General features: G+C 37.0%; 1 protein-coding gene across 7 annotated transcripts in view; it reads left to right on the forward strand.

Moving 5' to 3' along the window:
- mast2 (microtubule associated serine/threonine kinase 2) overlaps positions 1–22,539 on the forward strand; it is a 171,754-nt gene that overhangs the window by 76,470 nt on the left and 72,745 nt on the right. For 2 of the 7 annotated variants that reach the window (XM_081381257.1, XM_081381259.1), the window contains exon 1: positions 10,832–12,533. The exons of 3 other annotated variants lie outside the window; for them this stretch is intronic. In XM_081381257.1, the coding sequence (XP_081237383.1) occupies positions 12,495–12,533 (39 nt within the window). In that variant the 5' untranslated portion in view covers positions 10,832–12,494. Of the gene's footprint in view, positions 1–10,831; positions 12,534–22,539 lie in introns of those variants that run through there. 2 more of the 7 variants (XM_081381256.1, XM_081381258.1) reach the window with 1 other exon arrangement.

The following is a 22,539-nucleotide window of genomic DNA, read 5'->3' on the forward strand; positions in this document are numbered from 1 at the left end:
CCTGCACGACGCACCGGTCTCGTATCTCTCACGGAGGATCGGAAGCATATAGGAGGAGCGACGACAGTGAAGAGCGAGAGAGGACAGGCCTGAGTTTTATGTGATCTTTTGTTCCTGTTTTGTGTGGCCAGCAGCCGTCCGCGAGGGGCTGCTGGCTTATACTTTCGTTTTTGTATTGGTTTATTTATTTATTAAAATATTTGAATGTTCGCCGGTTCCCGCCTCCTTCTAACCATAACAACGAAGCTCGTTACAAGTGTTTTTAATTTATTGTCTCAGATGCCTACCTACCGGAATTTGTGCTGAAATCAGATGAATTGATTATTTGAGTTCAGTTGAGGTGGCTGGTTTGAATTTTATTCTTTATATCTTTTCCTTATTTTCAGTCTGTGTATAGAATTGGTACATAGAGAATAATCTATACTCTATTGATTCCTTTGTAGGCTCAGTATTATTTGTACATCAGATGTATTGCCTTTCTCCCTCTTTCTTCCCTTCCCTGAGATTTTGACCCATCACAGAGTTTCCAGTGTGGTTATTTGAGCTGTATTGATCCATTCTTCCTCTGAGATCTTGTTACCTCCAATGCATATATATATATGTGTGTGTGTGTGTGTGTGTGTGTGTGTGTGTGTGTGTGTGTGTGTGTGTGTGTGTGTGTGTGTGTGTGTGTGTGTGTGTGTGTGTGTGTGTGTGTGTGTGTGTGTGTGTGTGTGTGTGTGTGTGTGTGTGTGTGTGTGTGTGTGTGTGTGTGTGTGTGTGTGCATTAGACAAACTGTTCTCTGCCAATCTATCAGTGTCCTACAGGCTGCTATTGACTCATGCTCTAAGCCATTAATAATTATTACATTTTCACCTCTGCTACAGATTTAATGTGGATGCATTTTCCTGCCAGCAAGGTTTTCGGGCCTCTCTTTGGCTAGCACCCCGAGACACTGAGCTCTCCAGTTGAGAGTTGTTTTTTAAGCTCTGAGGGTACACATTCTTGTGCTTTTGCTTAACCTGAGAGCTCAGCTGTGGGATTTATTTGAGTTGAATGCTATATTTATTTGTAAAAAGAATATATAAAGATGTAAACTTACAATAATAGATGCTTGTTAAGCAGTATTCTAGAACACTTGATTCTGATCAAGTCTGATTTTCTTTGCTTTTTATAACTTTTAGCCTGAACTCAAATTCTCATACACGTTGTTTAGGATAAAGTATCCAAATGGGATTCTTGCATCTGATTATAATGACCAATTTCTTGTCAAATGAAATGGTTGATATCAGTCCTGATTTTTCCTCATGTTGTTTCAAGCCTTTTCTGTTTCAAGAAACGTACTTTCTTCTGTGGAACATAAATGAAGGGATTTCGAAAAATATTTTTTTGTTGTCCATACAATGGAAGTCAATGGTAAACAGAACTTTCCTCCATTCTTCAAACATTCTTCACCTTTAGTGTTCCACAGAAGAGAGAACGACATGAGGTTGTGTAAATGTGTAAATTTAAAAAATATTTTACATTTTTGGGTGAGGTATCCCTTTACGCTTTAATCAAGTGCTTGATGCGTCCTTAGTTAAAACTAGGGCAGATAGCAACGATTGTTCTTGAGGAATAGGATTATATTGGTTTTATTTGTAATTGCTGTCACCTCTTCTGTGGCTTGCACTGCTTAGACCTGATCTTCTCTTAACGTCTATTTGACAGCAATGCTGAGAAGGATCAGTCACTCAAGGCAGCAAACTCGATTTTTCACTTACACACGGCAACTGCTGTATCATTACACTGCCCCGTGCATTCGGTAGGTGAATAAGTTATCTTTATATTGTGAGCAATGATAGATGAGCCTTTCTTATGGTGGATGAAGTCTGGCATTGATGTTATGACTGGCTGCTTACCAAACCCAAGAACATCCTTGAAGAAAGTGCTTAGCTTGTGATACAACTCCCAGTGCGGGTTTGAGAGCAGTAAAACGATCTTTGTTCTTAATAGGTACAAGATTGGAAATATGATGCAAGTAACTGAAAACTTGCAACATGCACTCCCTGAGCATATAGACTTTGCGGATCAACTCACTATGCTTTAACCTCAGTGTGAAGCAGATGTTACAATATGTGCATGTGGTTGATTTTTAATGTAGATGAATAGGCAGCTGAAGTGTATGGTTATAGAGTGTTGCAGTGCTATTTTTGAAGGACAACATGGAAGTTAGCATCACCCTAGTTCCCTTAACAAACACAATAGGATTTTTCCATTGGCTTTTAGATTATTGTTAAAAATAAGCTCTGTGACCAACACAAGTTTATCCATGTTGTCCTTACATGGTTTATTCATCATGATAATCTTCACAAATGAACACAGATATGAATTTTGAAGTCTAAATACAACCGTCAGAATTAAAAAGCTAAACATAGGCTATAAACGAACTACACTATGACCGCATGACTTCAGCGTCACCACCATTAAGCTTCCGACAACTTTCTTTATTTAAAAATAAGTTTATATTTGAGTTAGAATAGTTTGCAAGAGTGTGATTGGAAACAGTGAGGCTGTAAAAAGAGTTTACCTGTCCTGCATGATGACGTTCAACGTCCTTGACAGCGTCTGTAGTCCCATTTAGCCACTTGTTGGCAACTGCCTTTTTCAAGACAATAAAAGCTTTCAAAAATCACAAGGGGGTATTACTGATGTATTTTATGTCATAGAATAAAACGTGAAAATATCTTGAGCTTGTGTTAATCACAGTCCTTTTTTCAGATATTTAACCAAAAACCTGTTTAAAAAACCCATTGACGAAGAAACCGTAAGTACTAAAAGGCTTGTTACTGGGTTTTGGCTTATGAAAAAATAGGCCACTCTCGGCACTCTCACTGTTTGTTTGTTTGTTTGTTTCTAAATCAACTTTTCTAGCTTAATAGTTTTTTTTAAGAAGAGAGTGTCCTGCTCCAGGCCTTCATCTCACAAACATGATAATCTCTCCCCTTATGAGAATGTTTTGTTAAAACAGAATTGTTCTTTGTAAATAGTCATGGAAAAGTAGGCTAAACGTTCATACTGTGCATATGTTGAGGAGATGCTATTGGTGCTGTTAAACCTCTTTCTTACTTTTTACTGCTTGCCTGAGGAAGCTGACTGACTGCTTTTGAGTTGAATGACAAGCTTTTCAATGGTGATGAGATAAAGTTTATCACAGGAGCTCTTATCTTGATGTTCTCTGTTTGTCAAAATGCTTACATCATTGTGAAACTAGTACCTGCTCAATAACATTCCTGAGTTGTGCACATGAAGGAAGGAAGTTATTAAAGGTCAAGTGTGGAATATTGTGTTTTTAATTTAATAACAGTTTAAAAAGTTTAATTTTAATATTTTTGTGGATTTTTTTTCCTCTGGATCCTTTCATAAAATAAAGTTGGAAAGAAAAAGCATTTATTTGAAAATAAAATTTGTCTTCAATATTTTCATCAAAACTTAATTTATCAAAAGCAGTATGTCAAGTGAGTACTATGTCCAAATATGCAATATTTATAAAACAGTAGGTGATAAATCTAATTCATAAAATTCTCAATTTTCTATATAGTATAGAAAATTGAGAATTTGCTGAATCTGATTTTTCGCCTACTGTTTTATATTCAGTATATACTGTATATATATGGGGTAATGTAACAAAGGTGATTTCACATATCGCTAACAACCTACACTTCACCTAATAGGCCTGTAGATGGCACATGGACTTCATTTAATCAACTATGATAGCTTTATCAAATGAAAATTACTAAAAATAAACCTTTATTGATTACAATTATATTGATAAGAGTAAATTGAACACTTAACCATTAATGCGACTTCTGGTAATGCAATATTTTGGTGAGTGCTTTGTAATTTGTCTTCACATTAGATATTTTATGAGAAGCAATTCAGAAGCAAATGAGACGAACCATAGATTCAGATTGCTCCACAAATGCAAATTCGTACTGACAGACCACAAAGAACGATATTCGAAATGTGCAAAAGTGAAAATTCCTATTTAAAGGTCCCATTCCATGGATTATTTTTATTATTTTATAATGTTTCCAGGGGTGCCCTTATAATGTTAGTATGTTTTTTAGATCAAAAATTGTTATAATTTAGAAATAAAAGGCATATTTCCTAGCCTGATTTCATTCCCTGGTTTGAACACTCTGTTTGAAGGGGCGTGTCTGCTGTGAGACTTCAATGTAAACGCCCTCTGCTGTGATTGGCTGACATGCTTGCATATGAAATATCTGGCATTCCATGTGGAACTATCTGGAAAACTTTTACTATTACAGCTATTATACGTTTTTACTATTACAGCTATCTGGATTAACGAATCGTGAGAAGTTTTTTAAGTATTTAGATCTATTCCCATCACATAAAAGGTTGCAGTGATGATGAGCATTGAGCAGATGACAGTCTGTTGATCGCGTGAATGGAGATCTTATCATTGCAACGCAGTTTCTGCACTCACTAATGATTTCACCAATGCAAACATGAGGTATATAAATACAGTAGAGCTTCGTTGTGCAGTGTAACAGCGTCATTGATTTCATAACGAGTTTTGGCAAGTGTCCAGATAAACTCGCGCTGTGTGATTAACAGCTTGGGCGATTGGAAAGGGATTGTTCTTTGATTGCTTTCTGTATATTAATCACAGTTTAAGTAAGATTATTTTCATCCTACTAAGAGAAACGATGTGAAGTTGATCGCTACTTCCATAGTCACAGTGAATCACTTACCGCTTGCTGGATTATAGTTGAAATTGTCCCCTTCGTCAGTATGAAACGCCGAGAGAAGCCTGCTTGATATTATCCCAGGTTAGAAAAACAGTCCGTGGTGAGATGGACAGAGCAAACTAACAACTTCGAATTAAACTTTTGCGGTATCCGATTATAGATAAACATCAACCATGTCTGTTGACATTTCGCCATCAATACGCCTGTATTCCTGTGGGCGGAGGTTAGTCAAAACACGGTTCTGGTGATGTCACTAATGAAGGAAGTGGGTGTAGGGGTGTAGTCCAATCGAGCCGTTTTTTGTAGTCAACTTCTGTTAAATAAAATATCTCGCTTGGCATTGAACTTTGAGCTTTATAATTTTACAGATATTTTTTATACTCTAACAACAACATTACACACTAACTAAAGTTTGAAACATGGGATCACGAAGAACGGGACCTTTAAGAATTAAAAATTATGTTTAATTTTTACTTGTATAGTAGCATGGAGGTTGCACACACCACATTTTATTTACCAACTAGGATCGCAAACAATGGTCTAGAATCATGTTTCGATTTATTACAGTTCGTCACAGAGTCACAGCCAGCCTCGTGAAGAAACATAGACTGGCTGTATGACACCTTAGTTTGAGCAGAATTTCACAATGAACATCGCTAAACTCCAATGTACATGTTTGTTGGTGTCGTCAGATCATCAGCACTTTAATTGCAGTGCAGAGAGAGCATGTGCACATGATTGTCAGATTGAGAAGATTAAAGTCTGCGTGAACCGGAAGTTGCAAACGACTTTTCTCCAGTGTTGTGACGTATTTCCCAGTGAAAAGGAATATTGAACAGAGGGCAGGGTTTAACTCTAGCGCTCCTCCTCTCCATCTCTCGCTCACAGCAGACTAACGGTTTGAGGGGAGTGGTTACGCGTTTCCCAACCTAAGTCCTCAAACCTACGTCATCAGGGAAGGTCCTCCAATGCAGAGGGGAGGGGCATTTTCAGATTTTGATTAAAGATTACGAAGCCAAAAAAAATGTTTGTGTGGATTGACTTGCATGGATGAATTGTTCACCACAAAACGATCAATTTAGGCAAACAAAGTAAATAGGGTCAATTTTGATTTCATGTGGACTTTAAGTAATACAAGGTAACGTAAATGTCTAAATAATAATAATAATAATAATAAAAAAAGTTTTTAGGACAAATACTTACTGAGGAAAATATCTTTGTTTTTAATGATTTTTTTAATGAATCCTGTTTTGCCTGTGTTCTTGTTAATTCATTAGTTGTCATCATGATTTCTATTTAGTTCTCACCTGTTCCATGTTCCGTTAATTATTTTCCCCTCTGTATTTAAGCCCTCTGTTCCTTTTGTTCATTGTCTGAAGTTAAAGTATGGTAGTTGTGTTATCGTCTGTGTTTATTAGAGTAATTCTTGATTATTCATTCTGCATCACACATCGTCTTTGGATTAAGCACCCACCACCCGTTGCAGTTAATCCATGAGTTTTTAAAGTAGGTTTACAGGACATGTTTTGGTTATTTCAGTAATTTTAGGACTTAATGTAGAATATGATTTCCCAGATAGTCCACCAGTCATTCATAAACAGTCATGTTCAGCAGAATCAGCACACACACTCACCCACGACTCCCAAAACTAAGACCAAGTTAAAAAGATGGCTTATGTGGTTTTTTTTATTATTTTTTTGGCCTGAAGCTTGCTCAGCACTCAATATTTAGTGCCCCTGACGATGTTGTTTCTTGGAGGCAGCCTGTGCCTGCTCTCCACAGATACTTGAGCCCTTGATAACACCCTCTACTGCAGTCTGAACCTGCCCTCAACAAGTCCCTCATCACTATGAGACCGCTTAGTGGCATCAGATGACGTCTGGTTTTGTTTGAACATCTTTGACATTCAGTGGGCTGGGAATTCAAATTGTGCAAGTCAGTGCACTGGTTGTATAGACCCATAGAAACAAGGGCGCAGCCAACTTTAGAATATTGTCTTTGAACTTCCGTTTTTGTGGTCGCTCTGTATATCTCTATTGCATTGCTTTCCAGGAGTAATTAGTTTTGAAGTGGATTTACTTAATGTAAAGTTAACAAAAGTTATCATGAGGATTGTAATGTTTAAAGCATATGTCTTAACAAACATCAATAGACCGGGAAGATTTTAAAACGAGCCGTTCATTTATAAATACGCAAGATTGCTGTGAAAATACAGACCGGAAGACAAAAGACAACGAGCGCAGCGCTGAAAAGGGGCGGGACTACATAAGGTCTGTAGAGTTAAAAAATTATGTTGTGCATTTTACTTACAGCTCAAGTTCACATTTACCTTTTTGCTTATAAATGAGGCAGATTTGCCATGTTATATGTCTTTAAATTATTATTTTATAACTGTCTTAATTTCTTAAATGCTAATGTGTGTTTGCATGATTAATTTATGGTTTAGTTCTTAATAGGCACACACATTATAACCTTGAGGGTTCCAGAATAAGATTTGCTTTTATAGAAATGTTGTCCTGTGCTAGATGTTGAATTAAACTCATTTTTGGTTTCCTCTTTCCCCCGGGTAGGTCTAAATGTTTTTGTTTGTGGTATATATCACATATTTGTAATGGCGCACTAGATTAATGGCATCCATTTCTGCTGTCAAGTTTGCTTTTAGCACTTCCCGACTCCCTCATTACGTGCCCAACGAATGGCGCAGGAACATCACTTCTCAGCTCAATAAGAACTGTAGTCCACAAACACGCTGACTTGTTCACATGTAATTTAAAGTGTGAACTGCTAAAACTAAATATAGTTTATTAATACATCTGTGTTTGTGTATGTATATATAAATACTGTTCCATATATTCAATACTATATACATCAAAATAATTTTGTATTATTGTATGTAGAATTGAACCACGGCTTAATGTTTCCATAGAAATCAGTATGTCAGTTCAGTTCAGTGTGAGATAATTATGGTTTTAAACCTTTTTAATCACAGTCTAGTTTTATCCCAATCTACTAATTTAGGGAAGCAGTTCTCACAGTGATCATGAAGAGGTTTAACTACCCGGACCCCATGCCTTCAGAAGTTATTTTTGGATTAATGTGGTAAATTTGGGCCATACACATTAATTGTGGAAAAGAGTAACTGAACTAGTAAATAATTGGTACTCTAAGAGAGTAGTGAAGTCCTCTCAAAAGAGGATAGATATTGTTGGAGTCAAAAAAAAGAAAAAGAAAAAAAGAAAAATCAATTCCCAGCTGATCAACAATAAACACATTGACAGCCTAATTCCATCTCACCTTTATATATAATAAACAAAATGCTATTATCTCTTTGTGTGCATGATAATATCGTTATCATTCTCAGCTACCACAGGCTCTTATGTTAGTATGCTTTTTTTTAACATTCCTGTAGCTTCGGATTTGAAACAGGAGCAGTGTCGTGGAGTGTGTGCTAGGTCAGGACTATCTTATTACATGAACAGTCTGAATATTTGTCATGCGTCAGCTTTTCATGCCATGAAGTGCCTCCCAGGTGCAGGTCATTGAGTGTAACTGAGCCAGACTCACATTTGTAATATAATACAGTTACTTGAAGCCTCACAGGATGTTGCAATAAAGCAGGTTCATTAGTAATGTATATTTACAGCATACAATTCATTTGAATCCTTCTTTCCCGACAATAATAAGGTAAAACGACTCTTCTGTCTCAGTGGTGACCTAAGTGAGATGTGGGTTGAGTCTTTGTTTCCAAATTGTGGGACACACTCCCAATTCCAAACTTTGCATAAAAATACCTGGATTGAAACCTATCTACTTATAAGCAGTTCTATATCTAATGTCTGGTTTTGGAGGTTTATTTTCCTGTTTACTGTTTTAGTTTTGCACCATAGTAGTAGTATATTTGTTGATTAATTCCTTGATCATCCTCAGGTTTTGCAATTGCGTAATTGTGAGATTTCGACTTGTACAGCATTTACGTCCTTGTAGAACTCATAATTACAACTTGTAAACTCAGAATTTTTGGAGAGCTCCGACTTGTACCACGTGACCACCGAAATGTTGCAGATTCATTTTGCCATTGATAGTGTTGCCATAGATATGCATAATTCCGAGTCTGAGGATGTGAACGGCTCAGAGCAGAAAGTCATATGTTGTCATCTCGTAATTACAACATGGCGTGAATACAGCAATAGCCCTTGTGTTTCATTGTTCTTTGTTAGGTTTTAGTTCTCAGTTTTGGTTGTTTAGGGTGTATCTTTGTTAACATTAGTTTATCTGCATCACTTTTCTGACTTCACCATCATCACATTTAGAACATGTTATTATAAATCTGTAATTTGTAGTTAAGTGGCTTGTTAAGGAGCTCCATAAAATGTTTACAGACCTGTATAGATTGACTTACACTATCTGGATTTAGATGCATAAATCAGCTTGTGCTATGCTAACATTGGCTAAAAATACAATGTTTCACACTGCCCTTCAGATATTCCTGAAGACGTTAATAATGTAGGCTGCCTCCAGCAGATGCCTCATTCTCACACCTTTGGCTAACTGGCAAAATTTCAGTTACTGAGTAACTAAACATGAGATAGTGCCCTCTTTTCAGAAAACAGTTCATTGATAAGACTTGTGGCAGTGGGCTATGTTACCTTTCAAGTCCATGACTTGACCTTTAACCCTTGAACTTAAATGTGATAAATCAGACTCTGTATATACAAGTGCGTGTAAAGGAGGTCACATTGACTGCTTTATCTTGCTTATTTAGCTGGACAGTTTATTTAAAGCAATTCTGCAAACAGGTTTCTGGAGTTTATAGTGAACTGGACTGGATAGTGACTGGAGATATAAAAATGGGAATAGTTCTTCTAGAGATATATAATTGTTTTTTTAACGGACAGTCAGTCATTGACTTGTTTTTTTGTGATTCACCTAATCACCATTCTTTCTTTCTCCTCTCATAGATTCAGGGCCATCACTATATGTGTTTACATCCATGTATAAACATAAGTCCTGTGAAAACATATTATAAAAAAAAAAAGTGAATCACATGACATATTGCATATGTTTTATTCAATTTTGAGTTTAAAAAAGAACAACAAAGTAATATTAGTGATCAATCATAAATGGCTGAAAATGTCAAAAAGCAGCTATGTTGCTGTGGAAATCATGGAATTAATCATGCAAAATTGACAGTCCTAGTAATTACATAATTAATCATTACAAATTACAAAGCTAGTAATAATTGCTTCTTTTTTTTGCAAATCTACTTGTGAATGAAGAGTTCAGATTATTAATTGTATTCTTATACTGCCTGCACACTTAGTTACTATGGTTTTATGTGTGATCTTACTACAAAGACATGCGCACACAGAATACCCAAACACATAATTTGCTTTTCCTCTGGCACTCACCTGATCATATAATGACTCTCTGTCCGCTCTTCACTGTGTGCGTAGGAGGACAGAGCTTCTCTTTCCAATTCTCTCTCTTTCACTCTCTCTCTTTCTCTACACATACATTTTCTGCAATGCTCACGTTGCTTATCTTGCCTGTTATGCTTCTATGACGTCAAGGAGAGAAAGGAGAGGTGGGTGATTAATATATATGTATGGTGTTGGCAATGGCAATGTTCTGCCTATGGATGATAATCTCTCTTGCTTTTGTTCCTGCAGTCCCTTGAGATGAACACAGCCGCTGCTAATGTATCACTGTACTGAAGGAAAGCCCTGCACAATCTCATTAGACTGTCATTACCGAATATACTGATATTAGCCTCACTTATTTTTCTTCATAGACACCCTATTTGAACAGGAAGGAGAGGCACAAAGAATAGATCATTTTGTGCTTGTTGGTAGAATAGTAAAAGGAGAAGAAATATCATTTTTGTGCATGTGTATTTTTGTGTTTTGGGGTAAAGCAGAGTGTTGTGAGCAGAATGGCAGAGAAGGGAGTGAAGGGGTGGAGCTTTTTGGCTCCCCCATTCATATTATGCAAATAGCTCTGAGCCTGTGTGCGTCTGATTGGCTGGCTGGATGTGTTGCTGGCTGATAGGACAGATAAAGCAGCATTCAGCAGTGAGGCGCTGGGAAGAGGAGGAGGACAGCTTACAAGGAACAGAGAAAGAGAAACGGAAGATCCAGAAGGCTTTAATGTACAGCACAAGCAAAGAAATACAGCTATTTAATTCCTTTAACCACCTGCATGTGCACTGATAGAAGACTGTACAAACGGAAGATTTAAATGACAAGATTGAATGTGACTGGATTGTGACTCTACCGTTGCAGCCCCTCCGGCAGGCAGCCCATTCACAAACAGCGGACCGCTTCAAGCGCTCTGACAGGGGAGAATATGAGGAAATTCTGACTGACACTCCTTCTGCATGGAATTTTTATCTTGTCCTCGGTCTCAGTGGTTTCAGGAGACCAATCTTGGCTCTAGTCCAGTTCATCAGGCTGAGCTGAGGAAGCTGAATAAAGCCGGGAAGATATGCGAAGAAAAAGCAGACAAGCAATCAGCGTGAGTGCAGCGTCTGTTTGCACCTGCCACTGAAAGACAGCTCTGCCAGCACGGCTTTTGTCGTCCGCCTGCCTTACTGGCGAATGAGAGACCGAGGCCTCTCGGCAGAGGGGAATGGAATTCAGCCATGCGGCTCTGACTGGAGTTGTTGTTTGCCTTGTGCTGTCAGTGGGCAGGCAGTGCCTGCGTTCCTCCTGCTGCTGCTACTGACTGTTTCCAGATTATCTCAAGAGTGTAGGCTGAAAATATTCTCTGCTTGCTCCCACCCTTCCACTTTTAGCCACTCTTGGGCAGAAGAAAGTGATAAACAACTAACTTGATGACTTGAATTAACCTACTTGTGAATGGATGCACTGGGGGTTGAACTTAACTTGGTTGATTTAATGGAGTCTGTTGCCCCTTAAACTGATTCTGCATCTCTGGAGGATTGCGCTGGCCTGAATATTTTTCTATTTTCATCCCTCGAGGTGCCATTTTTATCATTAACTGTTCACCGGTTATGCAGAGGCTGTAGTTTCCATAGAAATGAAGATATCTGGGATTCTCTGGAGACTGAGAGTGTCAGAGTAAGGTGAAGGAGAGGTACAGGAAAATAAATCTGTCGTGTTTCCTTTAGCCTGGGATGAAAAGATGTTTGGATGATAGTGAAGGTCTCTGAATGGATGAATGAAGGAAGAGTTTCAGGGAGACGCTTATTTTCCAGTCATTCCTCACTCTGAGGAAGTGAAGATACAGAGAGGTACAAAAACACACTGTTCTCAAAGCACTCCTTTCTCTGAACTGCCAGAAGCAAACAGTGAACAGAGAAAAAGACTCTTAGCCATGTGCTGAAATGCTCTCCTACTCTCAATTGACTCTTTGATTATCCTCATGTTGAATCATATTCTTCAAATTTTTCCATTTTTGGAATACCTGTTGAAAATCTATACTGTCAAATAGAGCACATTGTTATTTTCATGAATGTCAGATGCTATTCGGTGAGAAAAATTACAAACAAGACTTGTAGCAAGTGGGAAAAGTTGTTCAATTGCCATTTGCTAGTCTTAGGATGATCGCATCTGTTTTTGCTGTGGATGAGCATGACATCAACAAAGAACGAATTTTCACCACTAGTATCCAAAGCCTGGTCTCTGTCAGATCGTTTGTGCCTCATGGACTTCTGATAATTCTTGGGTAGAGGACTTTATCCTTGATTAGGAAAGTGAGACAACTTCACTAAAGTCAAGATCCAGATACAAGACAGTAAAATGGATGATTCCAGTATATTAAGGCGGAGAGGCCTTCAGGTAAGGATGAATGATACTTCTAACATTATTTAAAAACTTGTTTAAAAGTTTTTCTCCAGTTTACTCCAGTTTCATATATCCGACTAGTTGGTTTGCTTCCTTTCTTATTTTTCACTGTTGCTGTGATGTGTCAGCACATTCAAAAATTTTAAGCACTGCAGAAAGCAAGAAAACTCTGCCTTGGGATCAAATTATCCAGTTTTGTCAAGCAGTGTGTACCTTTCGAATGTGTCTCGGTGATAACAGATTACCATGCTCAGGGAGGGATTTCAAATTAATTCATGGCTAAATTCAGTTTTTTCCTTCTTGGATCTGCTTTTCTGTCCCTTATTCTTCAAATAATTTGCTTACTATCTTTCCTGTCTCTTTTCTTATTTGAATTACAGGAACTGTCAATAGTCATCATCATGACTCAGTGTTTTATATGGGTACAAACTTTTGCTGAACAACGATTGAATTAGAATGAGCTAGAATGTGAACCAATAAAACACGCTTGTGTTTGTGTGTGTCTATATATATATATAGACACACATCAACACTTAATCATCTGACGCAGATGCTAAACTGGGAGTGTAATCACACACATCAACAAATATTCCTGGCTTTTTGCACACCCACCCCTTTTACACCCTTCAGTCTTGTTTTTTTTCTGTAATATTGTAACAGTCCAAGAGTATCTTGTGTAACTGCATTCAGTAAGTCCATCTGCTACTTAACCCAAGTAGATGACGACTGCTCTGCTAAATTTGAGAACATAGCCTCTTGATGCTAAGCACATGTCAAGAGATGCATAAGTGTTTTTCTTATCTCATATACATATATTTAGTATCAACTCTAATTTAAACAAAGTGTAAGCTACACGATGCAGTGAAGGATTCGGACTGCTATTTGAGAAAATATTTGATTGTATAATATAACTCCTTGTCCGCAGGGGTTTTCAGTGGGCAAGATAAGATGTTTGTAAACAAGATGAAAAGAGAAATGACAATGTCCGGCTGTAATTTGGATAATATTTAAAAGACACTTGTGAAATGGAGGGTGCAGGATTGCACTGAAGTGTCATTCACTGGAAAAGCATTTTGCTTTTGAAGTTCAGCACAGGCACAGTTTGCTTCCATTCTGGGTAATAGCGGAGGTTTTAAGGCACTTTGCAGTTCTTGCGCTCAGTGCTGTCTTTTGTGCTAGGGTGTCTGTGTTTTTGCCCGTTGGCTGTGAGGCTGGATGTGGTTGAGCTGAACTCTGTGTTGTGTCTGTTCACTCAGCTGTGCAGTGGGGATGGTTTGTCTCGATAAATCCACCGTAGGGCTTTCTGTCTGCCAGAGCCGGACAGTGATATGAAGCAGCGGGCTTATTCCGCTATCTACTGTAACATCTCATTTAACTTCATATCCTGTTTCTACAATCACTCTGAGTGCGTCAGCAGAATCTGAACAACACCACTCGAAACACAAATAATACCATTCAGAAGTGGTTAGTAAGGTTTTTTTTTTTAAATGTTTTTATAATAAGTCTTATCCTCACCAAGGCTGCGTTTATTTGTTTAAAAATCACAGTAAAAATTGTAATATTGTGAAATATTATTATGATTTAAAATAGCCGTTTTCTATTTTAATATATTTAAAAATGTAATTTATTTCCGTGATGGCAAATCTGAGTTTTCAGCAGCCATTACTCCAGTCTTCAGTTTCACATGATTCTTCAGAAATTATTCTAATATGTTAATTTGGTGCTCAAGAAACATTTATTTTTATTATTGATGTTAAAGACAGTTGTGCCGCCTAATATTTTTTTTGTGGAAACCATGATACATTTTTGTTTCAGTATACTTTTAAATCCAAAGTTCAAAAGAACAGCATTTATTTGTAATAGATTTTTTTCGTAACAGTCTTTTGTAAAAGTCTTTACTGTCTAAACATTTTCTCACCCCAAACTTTTGAACAGTAATGTATGCACATTTTTCTCTGGGGCTCCTTGAAATCCATATTTTTTACGAACCTATTGACTGATTGCTGATGAATAGGTCATTATGGCTTTAAGCCATGCATTCCCTTAATGCTCTAAAGTGGTCTGGGCAGTTAGTCACATGAGGGCCGAGCCCAGTATGGCTGGCCAGTGCGAGACGCAATGCCTTGGAAAGCCACATTTGGCAGTGTTTATGGGATGAGATTCTCCGTAATGCTTCTAAGTGGTCTCCTGAGGCCCAGACCTGTTAATGTTTTTTTCCCCTCAATGTCAGTGGTCATCCACATGCCCCTGACAATCAAACACTCTTTAGTCACAGATTTTTAAATAGTGATAAATCGTTCATTAGGCACTTAGGCATGACGTGAAACACGATATCAAATTGTTAATGAATAAAAATAAACTTTTTCTGACAGTGTAGCTTATACTGTATGTAGGCTGTTCATATTTGGCAAACAATGTAGCAAATTGGGATATGGAGTCACATGTGTGATTATTAGCATTTTAGTGCTCAAACAATTCATCGTAGATAAATATTGTATTGCATTGGCTGATTTTTATTTCTAACTAGCTCTCTGTTCACAATGTATTTAATCGTCGTGTATTGCAATGTATTATTTGTGAGAAAATGGATATTTATTTAAATATGAATTTTTAAAAAAGTGATTTACCCAATTTATTATTGAAATAAATGGTATCGGCCTTACCATTGTGATTATATCTATCACAGTTTATTCGCTATAGTTTAGAAAATGGTAATAAAATATGACAAGAACTCTGAGTTATCAAATTGAAGTTGATATTTCACTGGTTTTGTCCATCCTTCTGTTAGACTCACAAATGAATTAGATTGAATAGCTGTCAGCTGTTAAATTTAAGTACACAATTAGCTTAATTGTGTTCAGTCTGTGGTGTAAAAAGGTTGCATTAGCAATTAAAGCAAAAAAATAAATAAAAGCAAAACATGGTCAGGTCAAAGTGTCTGAATGTCAAAGTGTCTGAATAATTTTTATAAAAAATTATAGGGTAAACGTACCTATTAAGCTCAAGTACCCATTAAGCACAATCCCATCTTGGAGCTCAGATTATAAAAAGAATGAGCAATGTATTATCCTATTTGATGTATTAACCAATTGATGTGTTTGTTACTATATACCTCCTGTAATTTTAAACCAATCATACCATTGCACACTGAGATATGTGTATCCATGTGTTCACACTGTCTGGCGGCTATTTTGAAAGCTGTCTGAAAACTTTCACCAGAAGAGGAGCCCCTCAAATGTGCATTTTTTATATGTTTAAACATTTATTTTGAAGAAGTACGTCTTCTTATTGCAAAATTAAGAGATTAATGTTTAGACTTTTGCATATTATAACCTGGAACCTGGATGTGGGAAATATTTACAGTTAGATCTAAAGGATAGTTTTAGCAACATAGCCCAGATGCTACGAACATAGCTAGCTTACTAGCTGTATAAGATTGTGTGCTACACTAATATATTACTTCACAGGAATTAATGGCTTGTACTTTTAAATCCATAATATTATAATTTTACATTTTATTGATAGTCTGTGGTTTTAAACTGCTGTAATTTTTAAAGAATTCATATTATTGTTAGGTGAGCTTAAAGGGTGCACTACTATGACAATCACACAGCTTCAGTGTGACATCTATTAGAAAAAGCATAATTTCATAGATATTGTCAATTATAGTTGTTCATATTAAAATTGGTATAAACTTAATACATTACCTAGATTATTAATTTAGCTAAATATTTTCCTTTAAATTTAATTTAATATTTATTAATTAAAAATTGTTTTTGCTCCAATTAAGCACAGTGTGTGCTCCCTTTAAGCTCATCCACATTGAACGTCCATGTAAATACTTCATAATCAGAATTTAAATATTAACTGATGGTTGTCACTATGTTAATCTTCAAAAAAATTATTAATAAATTACTTTCACAGTCGTAAGATGACAAAAGCTAGACGAAACTATAGTGTATGCCCAAAAATGAAAGAGGCATGTCATACAAAGAAGGAGCCATCAGAAACCTGTCGTATCTGTCCAAGAAGTTTGGAGTAGACAGGAAAGCTCTGACCCAGAGAGTTAAAGGGATACTCCACTTTTTTTTGGAAATAAGCTCATTTTACAACTCCCCCAGAGTTAAACAGTTGAGTTTTACCATTTTCGAATCCATTCAGCCGATCTCCGGGTCTGGCGGTACCACTTTTAGCATAGCTTAGCATAGATAGATCATTAAATCGGACAAGACCATTAGCATCTCTCTCAAAAAAAATGACCAAAGAGTTTCGATATTTTTCCTATTTAAAACTTGACTCTTCTGTAGTTACATCGTGTACTAAGACCGACGGAAAATTAAAAGTTGCGATTTTGAGAGTATAGTTCCTAGCCATATCAGCCTAGAAAATCACAACTTTACATTTTCCGTCGGTCTTAGTACACGATGTAACTACAGAAGAGTCAAGTTTTAAATAGGATAAATATCGAAACTCTCTGGTCATTTTTTTGAGAGAGATGCTAATGGTCCTGTCCGGTTTAATTAATTATGCTAAAAGTGGTACCGCCAGACCCGGAGATCGGCTGAATGGATTCGAAAACGGTAAAACTCAACTGTTTAACTCTGGGGGAGTTGTAAAATGAGCCTATTTCCAAAAAAAAAGTGGAGTATCCCTTTAAGGAGCACATTGGTTTGTTTTGTTATTTGATTTTTCAATATGTGTTACCAGAACGTGGACTAGTCTAGATGTTGCAATGAGTTTGAATGGCACGTCACTATGAATAGGATAGGCTACCTGATCAAATTGAATGCCTTGTTGCTTGATTTTAGTGTTCTGTTTTTTTGTGATTGACTCTGTGCCTTCAAATAAAACTTTTTTCAATTATTCCTTAAAAAGGTTGTTTAAAATAAACAAGAATTTTTAATAAAACTTGTTGTGAGCTTATTGGGAACAGGGGTGTGCTTAAAGGGTACAAAACGTACCCATTAAGCACAGCCAGACTTTTTATATTTAATGATGTACATCTTAATTGAAATACTTTTGTCATTTAAAATAAAATGAAATATTATAGTGTGAGAGATTAATATTTTATTTTAAAATAACTTCTTGTACTAAAACCAATATCTTGTGCACTAAAAATGTCTCAATGTAGATTTTAGTGAGCTTAATAGGTACGTTTACCTAGTCTGTATGACTGTATGAAGAATTTTTGGGTATAATATGTCACAGTTTGCTTTATTTTGCTATCCTCACTTACATAAATGACCTATAGTGTCCTGCACTCACTTGTAAAAAAATATCAAAAATTATATCTGGTGTCTTTTTGGTTTGACTGTAAATAAATGAAACCATATTATATAGCCTATTTAAACACTTCAGACTTTAAAAATATGACAGCTTAGTATTTCAGTCATTTTTAAAGGTTAAGTAGAGATTGTCCTGTTACATAATGCCAGGTTTTGTGCTCCCTTTTATTCCTTCTTTGGAAATTCACTTTTAGAATGAATATATCCATCTAGCTTAGAAGTGGCAGTTCATTTGAAGTGAAAGTGAAATAAATAACCTATCCAGAATAATAAATCTGATTATGCTTTGTTTTGCTCCTCACTCTTATCTGTGTTGATGTTGCAGGCTTGATTTTTTCTCATGATTACTCAGGTGAGTGTATCCACAGGAATTCAGTTTTGCGTGTTACATACATGCTCTTGTGTGACTTAATCTGTGTTGTGAAGATATTACCTAATTTGAACCTCGCCGTTTCAGGCAGTTAATCGGTGAACTGTACCCTTTGTCAAGGTATTAGCACTAAGAATGCAGGTCTCTGTTCACTAGCTCTTTTGTTTGTGTTGATGAGCTAGAGATAGAGGTGATGGTGTCAGGGCTTTGGGTCTTCAGGTGCAGATGAGCTCTTGAGGTGTGGAGCGTAGATGTGCCGCTGGGCTCTTTATCTTTATGTTTCTCCTATTTCCTGACAGGTTAGAGTGTTAAATTGTTCTTATGCCCTGGTGCGTTTGTAGGCGAGGATTTCAGACATCTGAAGATTGTACCTGTGGGCTGTATTGAATCGGAAAAGAAAGGGAGGAGGTGATGGAGATGGTGCAGCTTTTGGGGAATGAGCTCTTTAGGTGGTAGTTCAGGTTTTACTGGCACATTTTGACTCCTATTGCTTTTTATCAACCACAATGGCCTGACGCAATGACCCACTTTTATATGCTTATTCATTTTCAACTGCTGGCACTGATAAATAGTTGTCCCTCCTTTCTTCAAACTGGATCAACTTATTTTTATGTAAATAAAAATAAAAAATCTCTAGAGTTGTTGTTCAAAAAATGTCAGTACTAAAATCAATACCAGTGAAATATAATAAACAAAACAACAACAAAAAATCTCAGCCCCCCTAGTTCCCACTTTTACACTTTTTTCTGTTTTTAATCTGTGTACTGGCAGACTACCAATATTGAAGGAAGTGGTTCTAATTCAGTAAGGAATTATCGTATTGGGGCTGTGTAAGCAAAAACAGCGGCGTATCAAGTAATCTGCTTTTACTTTAGCAGAATTAAAGTGGTCAAAAAGGTTTCAAGGTGTCTTAATCAGGCACAATTGTTCTAAAGGAAATGGTGAAGGGCTGGTGTTTGGAGAGTAAGCTGGTCACTTATGGCTATGGCCTGCTCTAGGATGCTACCAATGGACAGTGATGAGAAGAGAAAGCCATTAGCCTGCAGGCGGTCAGTGAGCTGGTACGGAGTCAGACTTTGCATTCTCAAGGAATCGATACAGGCTGCGTCTCTAGCTAGGCAGGTAAGAAACATTTAGGGTTTGTAAGCAGTGCTTATTCATTAGAAAAAATCATGTTTTGTGAGAGGAGTTTTTTAGGGCCATCTAAAAAGTACCTTTTTGGCAGTATATTTCAATGTTACATTTTTCAATATTTTGAAATTCTCCATTTACAGCCATATTTAGTATAAAAAAAATTAATTAAGACAAATAGGTCCTTCCCTTTTGTCTGCTTGATGTGATATACAGTATTTCATTCCTATGAATGATCTTCACACTAGAGTAATGCAACAGACTCTGAGGTCATTTGTGCAATCTGTTGAAACTCACTGGATCAAATCATCCACATTATCTATTCATTGAAATGTGGCAATTGTGGGCATGTTTTTCACTTTTCTAATATGCTTGGACCCCAATGATTGCTGCTCTCTTTTATAAATGTGCTCTTCAAACCTTCAGCTTAGAAAATTCATAACAAAATTAATTTCAAAAACATCATCTGGTCATTTGTCTCTTGTCAGATCCTGGCTGGAGACATTACTGACACTTTGAGAATACTGACGCAGCACTGTATTTTCGCACAGTAAAAACAACAGTCATGGCTATTGAGCCACTAAATAACTCATGACCGCACTCTGACCAGAACAGCCGCTTACCAAGAAGCTAAAGGGATAGTTTCTGATGACTCAGCAATGTATTAGAATGGGCATTAGTCTAGTTTCCCCAGAGATTTACATTACCATTAATATTCCTCTTTTAATACTGAATTACCCCAAAGAATAGGTTGATATCACAATTAAGGATAAAATCCTGTTGGTTTCAGCACATCAGTCACTTAGTATACACTTAGAATAGCTGTTTAAAATGGATGTACAGTGTTTCCCATTGTAGACGTTGTCCTAAGCCCCTTTTCGGCCTGTATGAGATATGCTCGAATGAACACCAGCACTGTGGAAGTCATATTATTCTAGTGCACCATACTTTGATTGAAGAAAGCTCACTCTTTAAGGTCGTTCAGACTGCAGAGATGCCTGTGTCCTAGTTTTGTCTGTCCTCATAACACTACAGTGCATTCTAAACACTTTTCACTGTATTTTCCTAGTACCTGTTTCCCTGAAAATGAGTTCTTCACTAAAACTTGTTTTGCATGTTTTTGTAATATGATCAGGCTGTTTCATGATAACCTGATTATCAGCGTCCAGGGGAAAAAATGGCAAAAGTGCGTTTGTGTTTGTGCAGTTTTTTGTGGTTGATTTTTCCTAACCAAGACAAATGTGGCCTGTGTTTGAAGGAAGGCAGAAGGAAGGAAAATACAGGATATTGATGTAACAAATAAAGAAGGCAGAGAATAAATATAAAAGACTAATTGAGAAATCATCAACTTATTTATTTTTTTGCAGTCTTTTTTTGCAGTCATATTCCATTTACTATTTCTTGTGCTGTATACTTTTGGCTGCTCTGTCAGCACAGTAAAGCCTTGTCGTATTCCAAGATGGTTAAGACCGCTTAACAAATCTGGACTTTAAAGCTCTATGGCTGTGATTTCAGACAATGATGTCTAAAATATCCATTTCACCATGCTCCTAATTGGGGTATGGGCAATGCTGCCGGCCCCCCGGTCAAAGACTTGGGATACATGCATTACGGGCACAGCAATAATCTCACTTTGAGACCAACATGAGAGCATGAGCTCATCGTTTTAGACTGAATAGAGGAGGGAGGAGGAGGAGGGGGGTGAAGGGGAAAGTGCCAGAAAGAGAGTGGACTCAGCTGCCAGAGATTGAAACATGCATACACACAAACCCAGACTTGGATTGGTGGCTTCACGGCAGACAGTATTACTTAGCAGTAATGAATTCAGGCTTAATCTGTTTTGTCCCCCTTGTCTTAGAGATAAAACATTAAGATAGACACTAAAAGACACTCAATCAATGACAAATGGGTTACTATTATAATCGCAAATCACAAACAGTGTAAAATATTCAACATTAGCAAATTGTTTTTATGTAACATGACATTTTACAGTGTAACAAGATATTCAATAAGAAAATGGCTTGATTTTGTTCATCAGGAATTAATTGAATTGTGAAAAGTGGGTGGTCCATATCAAAATGGATTCTGATCAAGGTTACAGTCAATTGAGGAAGATTTGTTAAATAAATTATTTACTGTTATTGCCATAACTTTTATGTTTTGCATCACCTACAATACTAGCCTCAAAATGCGTTATCTATATGGCTATTGATTAACATAATTTTCTATATCTGCACAACCTAGATGACGTCATCTAAAAAGGAAGGTCATTTCAGAGCCTGAGCGAGTCATTGCATTTTTATGAAAGATTACATACGCAAACATTTATTTTCATTTGGAATGACATGCACTAATGAATCATTAATGACCAGGGACATGTGTTAAGAAAGTAAATAGTGTACATTTTTATTTAATTTTGACTTTAGAGTTAAATGAGAGGTTGTAAATAAAGTGTGTCCTTTACTCAAGCTTTTGCCTTTTAGACACTTCATCAAAGTCACGCTGCACACAAAAAAACTTGCCTTTATTAAAAGCCTGCCACAGATATTTAGTTAGTGAATCTAAATCAGTTTTTTATTGGTTTGTGGGTGAAGAATAGAGTAAGATTCCAGAATAGTGTCTGGACACCCCCCTCTCTATACTTGGCCGTAGGCTAAATATTGTTTCCATACTCAGTTTCACAAAAACAACATGTTTGGACAAATGAGGACACTGTAATCTTTTCCTACACATAGAACTAACAGTTCTCTCTTGATGGAAACTATAATACCTTTACTGTCACTTCCCTTTCTCTGTGTTTTTTTATTTATTCTTCCATTCGCTTCTATCTCTCTTTTTTTCCTTTTGTCTGGCACTTGAAGTTAGTGGTCTCTGCTGTAGCACCTCTCTCAGTAGGCATTAATCAAATGCACAGCAAAATAGCAGTATGTTGGTTGCTTGTCTGTCTGTTCGCGCAGTTGGGGGCGGCTTTTGATCGTCTGCCTCTCGTGTGGTGTCCTCTCTGGGGAGCCAGACCTCCGTCTACCCTCACACAGCCGTTTCTCCTTCAGCTAGTAATGAGCACCATTGCTCCTTTTGTCTCTCTGTGTATCTGGCATCTTTTCTGCCATCCATAACACATACATGGGCTCCATGCCTTGATTGCTCTTTCTCTGCATTGGCTCTTTTATTTGTCTGGGTGTGGCGTGGTTCCATCTTCTATTGTTTTCCCAGT

Source organism: Scardinius erythrophthalmus (assembly GCF_964197995.2).
Source record: "Scardinius erythrophthalmus genome assembly, chromosome: 12".
Classification (NCBI taxonomy): Eukaryota; Metazoa; Chordata; class Actinopteri; order Cypriniformes; family Leuciscidae; genus Scardinius; species Scardinius erythrophthalmus.